At 45.1% G+C, this 14,712-nt stretch overlaps 1 protein-coding gene across 1 annotated transcript; it reads left to right on the top strand.

The window, feature by feature from the left end:
- Nucleotides 1-1,570: 1,570 nt before the first annotated feature.
- Nucleotides 1,571-2,512, top strand: LOC134989864 (odorant receptor 131-2-like). Its single transcript, XM_063950631.1, has one exon. The coding sequence runs from the start codon at nt 1,571-1,573 to the stop codon at nt 2,510-2,512; it is 942 nt and encodes a 313-aa protein (XP_063806701.1).
- The last annotated feature ends 12,200 nt before the right edge of the window (nt 2,513-14,712 follow it).

Here is a 14,712-nt window from a genome sequence, read left to right as displayed (position 1 = left end):
ACATACAGTACTCCACCTCCATTTCCCCTGTACTGGGGCCTCTTCTTGATTCATAAAAACATTATTTCTATGGGATCATTTTGTTTATTAAACTTCCATCCTGTCTGCCCCTGCTGTGCCGCAATGTTCCATAGATGTGCTCTATTCTTTTAAAAAACTGCCGTGTGTTTGTGCCGCTGCTCTGCTGCATTGTTTAGCCAGCCAGACTTTGGCCAATATTAGTGAACAATTTTGAGAGCTGTGAGGTGGTCAAAATTGACTTGAAATACTGGAAATTAATGTTATTGAGGTTTAAAATACGATAGGAACAGAAATAGGTCCTAATTACATGATGTTTAGATGTTTTTATCAATTTTCAAGAAATCCAAAATGAAAAACAAATCTGAATCAAAACACATGAAGGTGGTTTGGGCAGAACTGAAAAACAAAAACAAAACACTGAGAAACCAATACGCGAGGTTCTGCACACATCTCACCTGGGGGGATGCACAATTTTGTTTTAGTTTGCATTTTGCGACACTCGTCTGCTTCTCTTAAAATATACATTTGATGACGATTTTTCCACCAGAACGTCCAGCAAGGTCATAAAATTATTTCACTCTCTAAAAATATTTAATGCTATCCTTTATCCAATGACACCATCCTAGTGCTTCAAGATGGAATATATACAGAGGGAGCAGAGGGATCTCCATTCTCCTGAGCAGTGAGATCGAGGGCATGGTGTGTCACTCATACCTAATCTCCTCCGGCACGTGGTCAATAGATCTGCATTGTCTAGTTAGACAGTCACTAGGTCAACACCTTATGGTCAACATTCATTAGGTTGACATGGTCAAAAGGTTGACAAGGTCATTAGATCGACCTATGAAAAGTGGACAATGCTTATGGTCAACAGGTACAAAAGGTCAACAGGTTCAAATGGTTGACATGACAATGGTCGACACATATGGGGACATGAGTTTTTTTATTTTTTTCTCACTGATTTACCATCCATGTGGACTATAATTGTGAATAGTAACCTTTGCTGAGCACAGCGAGGCACCTTTCCTTAAGCATGGCAAGAGAAGCGAGCCATGCAAGGGGACGCAGTGCACTAATTGGGAGTCCACATGCTCGGACAATGAAAATGACACCAAAAAAATGCAAAAAATGTTGTGTTGACCATTTCATGTGTTGGCTATTATCCATGTCGACCTTTTCATGTGTCAACCATTTGTACCTTTCGACCTTTTCCAGTGTCGACCTAATGACCATGTTGACCTTTTGTAAATATCAACCTTTTCACTGTTGTCCATATGGTGTCGACCTATTGATTGTAGACCTTCTGACTGTAGATCTATTGATCCGTAACCATCATACCCAACATCCATGGTGGCTAGGTTAAAATGGTGCCATCAGGCATCCTCATTGCACCCACTGGACCGTGTCATTGGTCTTAAAAAGATGTACTTAATATATACTTGCACAAATATGTTCACCATGTATAATTATAATAATAATAATAATAATAATAATTTGCCTTTTTTATATATTCCCCAGCTTGAGAGAATATAATGCTCATGTTACAATAATGTTGAATACTTCTGGACTTCACAGCAACAGTTCCCAGGTGTCCGTTACTAACAGCAAAAATGAGTTTATTAATCTGATCCTGGCATTACTGATAATTATCTGCTTCTTCTGCCTCTTCTACTTCATGGCTGTGATGCTCAATGTCTTCCTCACAACGTCTTCTATCCGAGAGACCTCCCGATATATCCTCTTTCTCCACATGCTCATCAATGACACCTGTTATATTGCCTTTGCAACCGTTCTTCTACTGGCTGCAAACTATCGCTTATTGATCCCTGGTCCAACCTGCTATTTGTTGTTCATTGTGGGCTCCGCCACGTTTAAAGCAACTGCATACAACTTGGCTACCATGGCTTTAGAACGCTATGTGGCCATTTGCCACCCACTACGGCATGGCGGACTCTGCACCACGAAAGGAACTCATGTCGCCATTGCACTCATGTGGGTGGTGGGCTCCATCCCCTACGTTGCCGAAATTATTCTCATACTCTCCTCGCACAACGTAATTTCTTTTGTTCCTATTATTTGTTCTCAGGCAACTGTGATTGTGAATCCTGCTCAAAATATTATAAGATCCCAAAGCCTCATGATAGGATTCACCACTGTGGGACTTATCATCCTATTTACGTATGTCCGTATTATACTGGTTGCCCAGAAAATAAGCTCACAGTCCCCTACCGCTTTGAAAGCTGGTAAAACGGTATTGCTTCATGCGTTCCAGTTATGTCTCTGTTTGGCCTCCCTGCTGTCCACACTGACAGAAACCTACCCGTATAACTACAGTCATTTCATACCAACCATCAATTTCCTTATTTACAGTTGTATACCCAGGTTCCTTAGTCCTTTAATCTATGGACTTCGAGATGAAGTGTTGAGGAAATATATAAGGCAAGGGGTCCTGAGGACCTTCATATGGAGAACTGGCCATGTTTCCAAGTGATTAGTGAAAACCGAAATGAGCGCCCAATCTAGGGGCATCTACTTCACCCACACGAGATGTTTATGTTGTATGGATCAACTTTCTCGTGCCTCTGTATGAATTATCTTAATAAACTCAAGATAAACATACAGATTGGACTTTTTAATCAGTGGAACCTGCTCCTAAAATGTCTACTGTAAAACAAAACTACTCCAGGGATTCGCTACATTGTACCAAACTGCCAATGGTTGGTGGAGCAATAACAAAAAAATTTACTTTTTACTAAAGTTTTTATTTTTGTTTATATCGAATCATGTGGCCACATTCAATATACGCATTAGTATATCGATGTATACATCGGTCATCATCATGATCACGATAAAGGATTGTGTTTAAAATGATAAAGATGAATAAGTAATGGAATAAAGATGAGTAAGCAGCACCCTACAGTGCTATAGTCAAACTGATTAGTACTAATGATGGAGGACAATGAGTGTAGGGATCACCTGTGATATCAGTAATACCAGGTGGGCTGGCATCTGGTTAGTGCTAGTGATGGAGCACACTGAGTGTAGGGATCACCTGTTATATCACTAATACCAGGTGGGCTGGAGACTGGTTAGTGCTGGTGATGGAGGACACTGAGTGTAGGGATCACCTTTGATATCACTAATACCAGGTGGGCTGGAGACTGGTTAGTGCTAGTGATGGAGGACACTGAGTGTAGGGATCACCTTTGATATCACTAATAACACGTGGGCTGGAGACTGGTTTGTGCTAAAGATGGAGGACAGTGAGTGTAGGGATCACCTGTAATATCACTAATACCAGATGGGCTGGAGACTGGTTAGTGCTAGTGATGGAGGATCACCTGTGATATCACTAATACCAGGTGGGCTGGAGACTGGTTAGTGCTAGTGATGGAGGATCACCTGTGATATCACTAATACCAGGTGGGCTGGAGACTGGTTAGTGCTAGTGATGGAGAACACTGAGTGTAGGGATCACCTGTGATATCACTAATACCAGATGGGCCGGTAAATGGTTAGTGCTAACGATGGAGGACACTGAGTGTAGGGATCACCTGTGATATCACTAATACCAGGTGGGCTGGAGACTGGTTAGTGCTAGTGATGTAGGACACTGAGTGTAGGGATCACCTGTTATATCACTAATAGCAGGTGGGCTGGAGACTGGTTAGTGCTAGTGATGTAGGACACTGAGTGTAGGGATCACCTGTAATATCACTAATACCAGGTGGGCTGGAGACTGGTTAGTGCTGGTGATGGAGGACGCTGAGTGTAGGGATCACCTGTGATATCACTAATACCAGGTGGGCTGGTAACTGGTTAGTGCTAGTGATAGAAACATAGAAACATAGAATTTGTCGGCAGATAAGAACCACTTGGCCCATCCAGTCTGCCTTTTTTTTTTTTTTAATATTATTTTTATCTCTAACCTTATTTGATCCTTATTTCTTTGTAAGGATATCCTTATGTCTATCCCATGCATGTTTAAATTGCTCTACTGTCTTAGCCTCTACCACCTCTGATTGGAGGCTATTCCACTTGTCCACTACCCTTTCTGTGAAATAATTTTTTTGCAAATTTCCCCTGAACCTCCCCCCCTCCAGTCTCAGTGCATGTCCTCGTGTCCTATTCCTTCTCTTCATTTGGAGAATGTTTCCCTCCTGGACTTTGTTAAAACCCTTGATATATTTGAAAGTTTCTATCATGTTCCCCCTTTCCCTTCTCTGCTCCAAACTATACATATTGAGATTTCTTAGTCTTTCTGGGTATGTTTTGTGATGTAGGCCATGCACCATTTTAGTTGCCCTCCTTTGTACAGTTTCTAATGTATTAATATCCTTTTGAAGATATGGCCTCCAGAACTGAATACAGTATTCTAGATGAGGCCGTACCAATGACCTATACAGTGGCATTATTACTTCTTTCTTTCTGCTGCTGATTCCTCTCCCAATGCAGCCAAGCATCTGACTAGCCTTCCTCATTGCCTTGTTACATTGCTTACCTGCCTTTAAGTCATCTGAAATAGTAACTCCTAGATCCCTTTCCTCCTCAGTAGTTTCCAGTATAGTGCCATTAATACTGTATTTAGCTTTAGGATTTTTGAGACCCAAGTGCAGGATTTTGCATTTTTTGGCATTAAACTGTAATTGCCAGACTCTTGACCATTCCTCTAGTCTACCTAGATCCTCAATCATTTGTTTTACCCCACCTGGTGTGTCTACCCTGTTGCATACCTTTGTGTCATCTGCAAAAAGGCATACTTTTCCTTTAATGCCATTTGCAATGTCACCAATAAAGATATTAAAAAGCACTGGTCCAAGTACAGATCCCTGGGGTACTCCACTAGTAACATTTCCCTCCTGTGAATGCACTCCATTTAGCACAACTCTCTGTTTTCTATCCTTCAACCAAGATCTTATCCATTCAATAATCCTAATATCCAATCCCAAACTTTCAAGTTTATTTAGCAGTCTGCGATGTGGAACTGTGTCGAAAACCTTACTAAAGTCTAGATAAGCTATATCCATGGCTCCACCTTTATCCATCACTTTAGTCACACAATCAAAAAAGTCAATAAGATTTGTTTGACATGATCTCCCCCCAGTGAATCCATGCTGTTTGGGATCCAGTAAATTGCTGGATTTGAGATAATCTACAACTCTTTCTTTTAAGAGTGTTTCCATCAATTTCCCTACTACTGATGTAAGACTCACTGGTCTGTAGTTGTTTGCCTCTTCCTTGCATCCACTTTTGTGCAGTGGGACTACGTTTGCTCTTTTCCAGGCCCCTGGAATTACTCCTGTAGCTAATGACTGGTTGAATAATTCTATCAATGGTGCTACCAGCACCTCTTTAAGTTCTTTTAGTATCCTTGGATGTATCCCATCTGGCCCCATAGATTTGTCCACTTTCAGCTTTGAGAGTTCTGTTAGGACCTTCTCCTCTCTAAATGTACTTGTTTCATTTTCCTGAATATCCCTGCAACTTAACTGTGGCCCCTTCCCCTCTCTTTCAGTAGTAAATACTGAGCAAAAATAATCATTAAGATGATCTGCTATTAAATTGTCTCCTTCAACAAGACTCCCAGTGTCAGTCTTTAGTTTTATAATTCCGCCTTTTGTTTTTCTCCTTTCGCTTATATACCTAAAAAAAGTTTTGCCTCCTTTACCCACTGACTGGGCCATTTTCTCCTCCGCTTGTGCCTTTGCACATCTGATTACCTTCTTTGTCTCCTTCTGTCTAACAAGATAAATCTTTTTGTCTTCATTATTTTGTGTCTGCTTATATTTCCTAAAAGCCATCTTTTTTGCTCTCACAATATTTGCTACTTCTTTTGCAAACCACACTGGCTTCCTTTTCCTTGTGTTTTTCCTAACAGTTTTGATACAAAGGTCTGTTGCCTTCAATATTGCACATTTTAATGTTTCCCACCTCTCCTGCACTGTTTCCAAGTTCCTCCACTCTGCCAAAGAATCGCTTACACATTTTCCCATCCCTACAAAATCAGCCTTCCTAAAATCCAACACCTTTGTTTTTGTATGGGACGAGTCAGTCTCTGTCTTAATGCTGAACCATACTGCTTGATGATCACTGGATCCCAGGTTTGCACCCACTTTTACGTCCGATAATCTGTCTCCATTTGTAAGTATTAAGTCTAATATTGCGTCTTTCCGAGTGGGCTCCCTCACCAATTGGTGGAGGGATGCTCCCTGAAGGGAATTTAAAATGTTCCTACTTCTAGTGGAACTAGCAACAGACACCTCCCAGTTTACATCAGGAAGATTAAAGTCTCCCATGATTATTACCTCTCCTTTTAATGCCATTTTAGTTATGTCCTGCAATAGGTTCTTGTCAAGTTTCTCTTCCTGACCTGGTGGCCTGTATATCACGCCAATACAAATAATCAACTTTTCCCCTGTTTCTATGGTCACCCAAAGGGCCTCAGTTTTTTCTTCAATACTTTGTATTAATGTAGTATTTATGGCATTTTTTACATACATTGCTACCCCTCCTCCGATTTTTCCAATTCTGTCCTTCCTAAATAAAGTATATCCCGGTATAGCTATGTCCCAGTCATGATTTTCATTGCACCATGACTCTGTAATTGCCACAATGTCTAGATCATCCCTTGTCATTATTGCAGTTAGTTCTGGGATTTTATTTCCTAAGCTCCTAACATTTGCACACATAGCTTTTAGAGTTTTGTTTGCGCTTTTTCTGTTCCTAGCTATGTTCTTCTCTCTGCCTATTTTTATTTGGTTTTGATCTGAATTATCTTCTGTTGCTGTGGATATGCTTCCTATTCCCTTTGCCTGCAGAAACAATACCTCTGTGTTGGGGGAGCAGATTTCTTTATTCCTGTTTGGTCACTGCCCCCCTTTGTTAGTTTAAATAGTTCTTGATGAAGCATCCAAACTGTTCAGTTATACCCCTTTTCCACTAGCTCAAAAAACACGGGTAAATGCACGGGGGCGCGCATTTACCCGTGTTTTTGGCAAGTGGAAAAGGGTCAACCCGGATCAAGTGACCCGTGAATCCTACCCGGCTATTTACCTGGGTAGGACACGGGAATGATCCGGGTAGGGTTGTAGTGTAAACGGGAGCCGTGTCAATGCAACACGGCTCCCGTTTACACTGTATGGAAGGGCGGCGCTGGGAGATCATGTGATCTCCCTGCGCCGCCCCTGCCGCGTCACTAGAAGCGTCACCAACCCGGCATTTGCCGGGTTGTGACTGCTGATGGGAAAGGGGCCGAGCACGGGTCGCAGCAGGGGGCAGCTCCCGTGTCAGGCTCCCGGCTGCGACCCGTGCTCGTAAGTGGAAAAGGGGTATTAGTATTCTTGTTCCCCTTGAAGATGGGTGCAGGCCGTCACTTTTGTATAAGCTCCTATCTTGCCAGATGGTGTGACTGTGGCCTATACATCCAAATCTCTCCTCATTGCACCATGTCCTTAGCCAAACTGTTATGCACACCAGTGCCTGCAGGAATGTACTGGTGTCTGAACAGAGAGGGATGCAAAACAAATGAACTAACAGACAGACTGGGAAATATGACATCACGTACACAGAAAGTGATAGGGTAACAAAACCAACACAAAGTGAACAGAGAAGCCCAGAGGCTAAGAAACTGGGTGTCTCCCTAGTATTACAAATGCTAAGATGGAAAAAGCAAGATGTTGTGTTTTAATACGTAGAGAACCCGAAATGCTGTTGCTAAGGGCAACAGCAAAACCCTAAAGGGTTACCAACGGGTGTGGCAGCAAACTCCTTGGTCAGAGATGGAATAGTAGGCACAAGGAGAGTCTCCACAATCCTAATTCTCACTTGCAGGGCCCAGGTTCAGATTACTGCCACTAAACTGACACATGGACGCCCTGCACAGTGAGAGAGGATTAAGCATGCAGGTCTGAAAGTACAGCCACAAACCTGCTGGGTTCATAGAATAGCAAAAGAACCTCAGCAGGCTAAACGACTGACTCCAGTCTTACTGCTAGGTCTGGATTGGCAGAGTGTAGTACCAAATCCCCAGGCCTATTTGCAGTAAGCAATAACAAATACAAAGCTACACAGTACTGGCTAATTTTCAGGAACTGACTAACCAACAAAGATTCAGCAGCATCTGCTTAATCTGAGAAGAGGCCTTATAAAGCAGGTGCTGTCCACGCCCCACTCAGACCTCACAGACTGTGAGCACAAAAACCAGCACCGGATCCCCTGCCTGTAACCACTGCACAGCAAAAGACCCGAACCGGAGTATCAGCTGCGCTCAGGTTACTCCGCTAGCACTTGTCTCCCGGTTGCCATGACGACGTGGCAGCACAGGGCCGGAGACCCTAACAGTACCCCCCCTCTGACGAGGGGTCAAAGAACCCCTACCACCGGGTTTATCGGGGAACTGCGAGAAGAAAGAGCGTATCAGTCTGGGGGCATGAAGATCACAACTGCGCACCCACGACCGCTCCTCCGGGCCATACCCCTTCCAGTGCACCAAAAATGACAGCCGACCCCGAACCATCTTGGAGTCAAGAATCCTTTCAACAACAAACTCCCTCTGGCCACGTATCAGAAGAGGGGAAGGTCTTCCTCTGGAAGAAGGATTACTAATCGCCCGTTTTAAAAGGGAACAATGAAATGTTTTATTGATACCCAAAGAACGGGGCAGATCTAACTGAAATGCCACTGGATTGATAACCCTGGTGATCTTATAAGGGCCGATGAACCGGGGGCCTAACTTATGAGATGGCTGTCTCAACTTCAAATTCTTGGTAGACAACCAGACGAAGTCTCCTAATTTGAAGCTGCAGGGTCTTTTCCGCTTATCAAAAACCCTTTTGGTCACTAATGACACAGACACAAGGGCTTTCTTCACTTTCCTCCAAATACCTCTAAGGACCGAAACGACAGAGGAACCACCAGGCGTGGAGTCCAGGGGGTCAAAAGAATTGGCCTTAGGATGATGCCCATACACACAAAGGAAGGGAGATATCCCTGTAGCAGAGTGAGCCGCGTTGTTATAGGCAAACTCCGCCATGGACAGATGAGCAACCCAGTCAGTCTGACACTTGGAGACATAACACCTGAGGAACTGCTCCAAGGACTGGTTCACCCTTTCAGTCTGCCCATTAGACTGCGGATGGTAGCCTGACGACAAGCTGACAGAAATCTGGAGATCGGAACAAAATGCCCTCCAGAATTTGGCCACAAACTGGGATCCGCGGTCAGAGACCACATCAAGTGGCAACCCGTGGAGACGCACAACATGCAGCATAAATAATTCAGACAGGCGTCTGGCCGATGGCAGCCCAACCAGTGGAACGAAGTGCGCCATCTTCGAAAACCTGTCAACGACAACCCAGATGGCTGTCATCCCCGAGGATTTGGGCAAGTCCACCACAAAATCCATTGAAATGTGGGTCCATGGCTTAGATGGAATAGAGAGTGGATGTAATGGGCCAACAGGAACCCCTCTAGGAGTCTTATTTCGGGCACAGATGTCACATGCCCGAACCCACTGATCCACATCCTTAGCCACCGAGGGCCACCACACTGCCCTAGATAGCAACTCCCGAGTTCTGGCAATACCCGGGTGACCTGCCGACTTCTTGGAATGGAATTCCAGGAACACTCGCTGTCTTAACCTAGGAGGCACAAACAAAAGACCTACCGGAAGGTCTGGAGGAGCCTGCTCCTGTGCTCTAAGGACTAATGACAAGAGGTCCTGGGTAATGCCCACTTTAATACATGATGGGGACACAATGGGCAACGGCTCCTCGGTGGTCTCTTGGATTGGAGCAAAACTCCGCGAGAGCGCATCAGCCTTGATGTTTTTTGACCCAGGGCGATATGTTATCAAAAAATTAAAGCGAGCAAAAAACAAAGCCCATCGTGCCTGCCTGGCATTGAGACGCTTCGCTGACTCTAAATATGCCAAATTCTTACGGTCGGTGAGAATTGAGACCACAAACTTAGCCCCCTCAAGCCAGTGTCTCCACTCCTCGAGTGCATCCTTAATAGCCAACAATTCCCGGTTACCCACATCATAATTCATCTCGGCAGGCGAAAATTTACGGGAAAAGTAAGCACAGGGATGAAGGCGATTATCAGACACTCCCATCTGAGAAAGCACTGCCCCAATACCCATCTCAGAGGCATCCACCTCCACCACAAAAGGACGCTCTGGATCTGGGTGTCGCAGCACCTTGGCCGAAACAAATGCCCTTTTGAGACGGGCAAAAGCCGCTTTAGCCTCACAAGACCAGTGAGCAACATCCGCCCCTTTCTTAGTGAGTGCCACCAAGGGCGCCACTATAGACGAAAATCCAGCGATAAATCGTCTATAAAAATTTGCAAAGCCCAGGAAACGCTGAAGCGCCTTCAAACTAGTGGGCTGCACCCAATCCAGGACTGCCTGTACCTTGGAACCCTCCATTTGGAAACCTTCTGGGGAGATAATATATCCTAGAAATGCGATTTGCTGAACTTCAAATTCGCACTTCTCCAGCTTCGCCCCAAGCCGGTGGTCTCTGAGTTTCTGGAGGACTAAGCGTACATGCTTCCGATGTTCCTCCAGGGAATGGGAGAAGATTAGGATGTCATCTAAGTATACGACTAAGAATCTATCCAAATATTCCCTGAGCACATCGTTCATGAAATCCTGGAAGACTGCCGGGGCATTACAGAGCCCAAAAGGCATCACCAAATATTCATAATGCCCTGAGTGGGTATTAAAGGCAGTCTTCCATTCATCCCCCTCTCTTATTCGGATTAGATTGTACGCACCGCGTAGGTCAATCTTAGAAAAAATGGTGGCAGTACGAAGCTGGTCAAACAAGACCGAAATGAGAGGCAGTGGGTATGAGTTTTTAATCGTGATACGGTTCAATTCCCTGAAGTCGATGCAGGGTCGCAATGAACCGTCCTTTTTACCCACGAAGAAGAACCCCGACCCAACTGGAGACTGTGAAGGTCTGATAAATCCCTTAGCCAAGTTCTCCTGAATGTACTCTGCCATAGCCTGAGTCTCAGGACGTGACAGGGAGTACAACCTGCTCTTGGGAAGCTTAGCATTCGGCAACAAATTAATGGCACAGTCATAGGGGCGATGGGGAGGTAGTACCTCTGCAACTTTTTTGGAGAACACGTCCGCAAAATCTGCATAACACCCTGGCAATCCTGGCAAACTTAGCTGCGAGAGCCTGACTGGAAGGCTCAAGCAACTCCTGAAACAATCAGTACCCCAACTAAGAATCTCCCCAGAGACCCAGTCAAATTGAGGATTGTGGGCCCTTAACCAGGGTAACCCCAACACCAATGGGGCAAAAGTACAGACAGTCACATAAAAGGACAATTTTTCAGAGTGTGTGGCTCCAATAAACAAAGAAATCTGGCTAGTGCAAGAGGTAATTTTACCCTGGGATAATGGTTCCCCGTTTAACCCACAAATTTCAATTTCCGACGCCAAGGGTACTAAGGAAACAGAGTGTTTCAGGGCGAATTGGCGGTCCATAAAAACCCCGTCGGCCCCACTGTCCACAAAGGCCTCAGTCTTGACAGTTTGACCGAGGATCTTCAAGGTCACCGGAATGATAAAAGTCTTCTTGGGAAATTCTGACTTCTGGCCTGACAGGATATTTCCCATCACCCTCAGGCCCTGAAGTTTTCCGGCTTTTCTGGGCATGATACTACCACATGACCCTTATTCCCACAGTACAAACACAACCCCTGCTGTCTCCTCCGCATCTTCTCACGCGAGGAGAGGCGGGTAGCCCCAATCTGCATAGGCTCCTCGGAAAATTCCTCAGAGTCTGAGGTTCCCTTGGGAAAGAAGGAAATCTTGGTCTCCCTTTCAAGCCTACGCTCTCTCAGCCGTCTATCCACCCGGATGGATAACTGCATGAGCTGATCCAAGCTATCAGGCAAGGGATATTGTACCAGTTGGTCTTTTATCTGGTTAGAAAGACCTCTTCGGTACTGGTGTCTCAGGGCTGGGTCATTCCACTGGGTATCATGGGCCAACCTCCGAAACTCCGTACAGTAAACCTCAACTGGCCTTCGCCCTTGCTTAAGGATCGAAATCTGAGCCTCGGCTGAGGCCGTCTTGTCAGGGTCATCATACAACATGCCCAGTGCCGTAAAAAAAGCATCAACACTTTTAAGCGACGGACAGTCAGGCTGCAACCCATATGCCCAGACCTGTGGGTCTCCTTGTAGCAAGGAAATCACTATGCCCACCCGCTGAATCTCTGACCCAGAAGACTGAGGCCTAAGCTGGAAATATAGCTTGCAGCTCTCCTTGAAACAAAAGAACTGCGAGCGATCTCCAGAAAAACGATCCGGAAGATTTATTTTCGGCTCCTTAACCCCTGAAGGTGCTGCTGCTGCGGGAGCTCCGCCAGCGGCCTGGGAGGTGTGCATTTTAATGGACAAATCACTAAATTGACGAGTCAGGACCTGCACCTGATCGACCACCTGTTGCAACGTATTTTGAGGGGTATGCTCCATATTCCCACAAAATTTCAACAGGAGTATTGGGCTGCTGAATATGTTATGCACACCAGTGCCTGCAGGAATGTACTGGTGTCTGAACAGAGAGGGATGCAAAACAAATGAACTAACAGACAGACTGGGAAATATGACATCACGTACACAGAAAGTGATAGGGTAACAAAACCAACACAAAGTGAACAGAGAAGCCCAGAGGCTAAGAAACTGGGTGTCTCCCTAGTATTACAAATGCTAAGATGGAAAAAGCAAGATGTTGTGTTTTAATACGTAGAGAACCCGAAATGCTGTTGCTAAGGGCAACAGCAAAACCCTAAAGGGTTACCAACGGGTGTGGCAGCAAACTCCTTGGTCAGAGATGGAATAGTAGGCACAAGGAGAGTCTCCACAATCCTAATTCTCACTTGCAGGGCCCAGGTTCAGATTACTGCCACTAAACTGACACATGGACGCCCTGCACAGTGAGAGAGGATTAAGCATGCAGGTCTGAAAGTACAGCCACAAACCTGCTGGGTTCACAGAATAGCAAAAGAACCTCAGCAGGCTAAACGACTGACTCCAGTCTTACTGCTAGGTCTGGATTGGCAGAGTGTAGTACCAAATCCCCAGGCCTATTTGCAGTAAGCAATAACAAATACAAAGCTACACAGTACTGGCTAATTTTCAGGAACTGACTAACCAACAAAGATTCAGCAGCATCTGCTTAATCTGAGAAGAGGCCTTATAAAGCAGGTGCTGTCCACGCCCCACTCAGACCTCACAGACTGTGAGCACAAAAACCAGCACCGGATCCCCTGCCTGTAACCACTGCACAGCAAAAGACCTGAACCGGAGTATCAGCTGCGCTCAGGTTACTCCGCTAGCACTTGTCTCCCGGTTGCCATGACGACGTGGCAGCACAGGGCAGGAGACCCTAACACAAACATTGAAGTTTCTGATGCAATGAGTTCTGTCTTCCCCTCTGTGTACTGGCAATACTTCTGAAAAAGATACAGTGGTTGCCACCTGCTTCAGAGCAGTTCCTAACTTCCTAAATTCATCTTTTACAGCCATGAGTTCAGCATTTGCCAGGTCATTTGTCCCTAGGTGGACAATGACATCCACCTCCCCATCTTTTCTTGCTGCCTTCACAATTCTTAGCATGCGCTCTTTATCCCTTGGAGCTGTGGCTCCAGGTAAGCACCTTACTTGTTTCTCTACTTCATTTGCATTTCCCAGATGTATTCCTCTAATAATGGAATCTCCCAAGAGAAGTGCAGTCCTTTTTGGAGATTCAATTTTCCTGTTCCATTTCCAGTTCCTATAGTTGGTAGAAGTCCCCATATCCTCCTGTTCTGTAGTGCCTCTATTAGTTGTATATTCCAGCCCTGCAAGAGTAGCATATGAGTTTTGCAGTGTCACCGCTTGCGGGAGGTGTCTGTGTCCCTCTGGAAATCTCTGCCCTTGAAAGCCCACAGTAGTCCAGGCAGAATGTCTTCTGGTGGCTCTCTGAGGCAGTGGAGGCTTCAAAGACACAGACATCCTACAAATCTCAGCATGCAGTTTTGCTATCTCCTCCTTCAGCAGAGAAAATTGCTCACAGATTGGACAGCAGCTGAGTCTCCACGCTGCCTCTTTCCAAACAAATGCTTTACATCCATTGCACTGCACAAGGCCAAACATTGTATCAGATGTTAATGGTATTGCAAATTTGTGTGTCACTTGGTGTATTATAAAACTCACCTTTTGCTGTATTCTTACTCACCTGTTGCTGTTTCAAACTCACTTAATAAGCCAAGCCTCACTTTATAATGCACGCCTCTCACAATGAGTGATGGAGGACACTGAGTGTAGGGATCACCTGTGATATCACTAATACCAGGTGGGATGGAGACTGGTTAGTGCTAGTGATGGAGGACACTGAGTGTAGGGATCACCTGTAATATCACTAATACCAGGTGGGCTGGAGACTAGTTAGTGATAGTGATGGAGGACACTGAGTGTAGGGATCACCTGTAATATCACTAATACCAGGTGGGCTGGAGACTGGTTAGTGCTGGTGATGGAGGACACTGAGTGTAGGGATCACCTGTGAAATCACTAATACCAGGTGGGATGGAGACTGGTTAGTGCTAGTGATGGAGGACACTGAGTGTAGGGATTACCTGTGATATCACTAATACCAGGTGGGATGGAGACTGGTTAGTGCTA

The sequence above is a fragment of the Pseudophryne corroboree genome, chromosome 2, assembly GCF_028390025.1.
Source record: "Pseudophryne corroboree isolate aPseCor3 chromosome 2, aPseCor3.hap2, whole genome shotgun sequence".
NCBI lineage: Eukaryota > Metazoa > Chordata > Amphibia > Anura > Myobatrachidae > Pseudophryne > Pseudophryne corroboree.
This window is presented reverse-complemented; position numbering and strand designations above follow the sequence as displayed.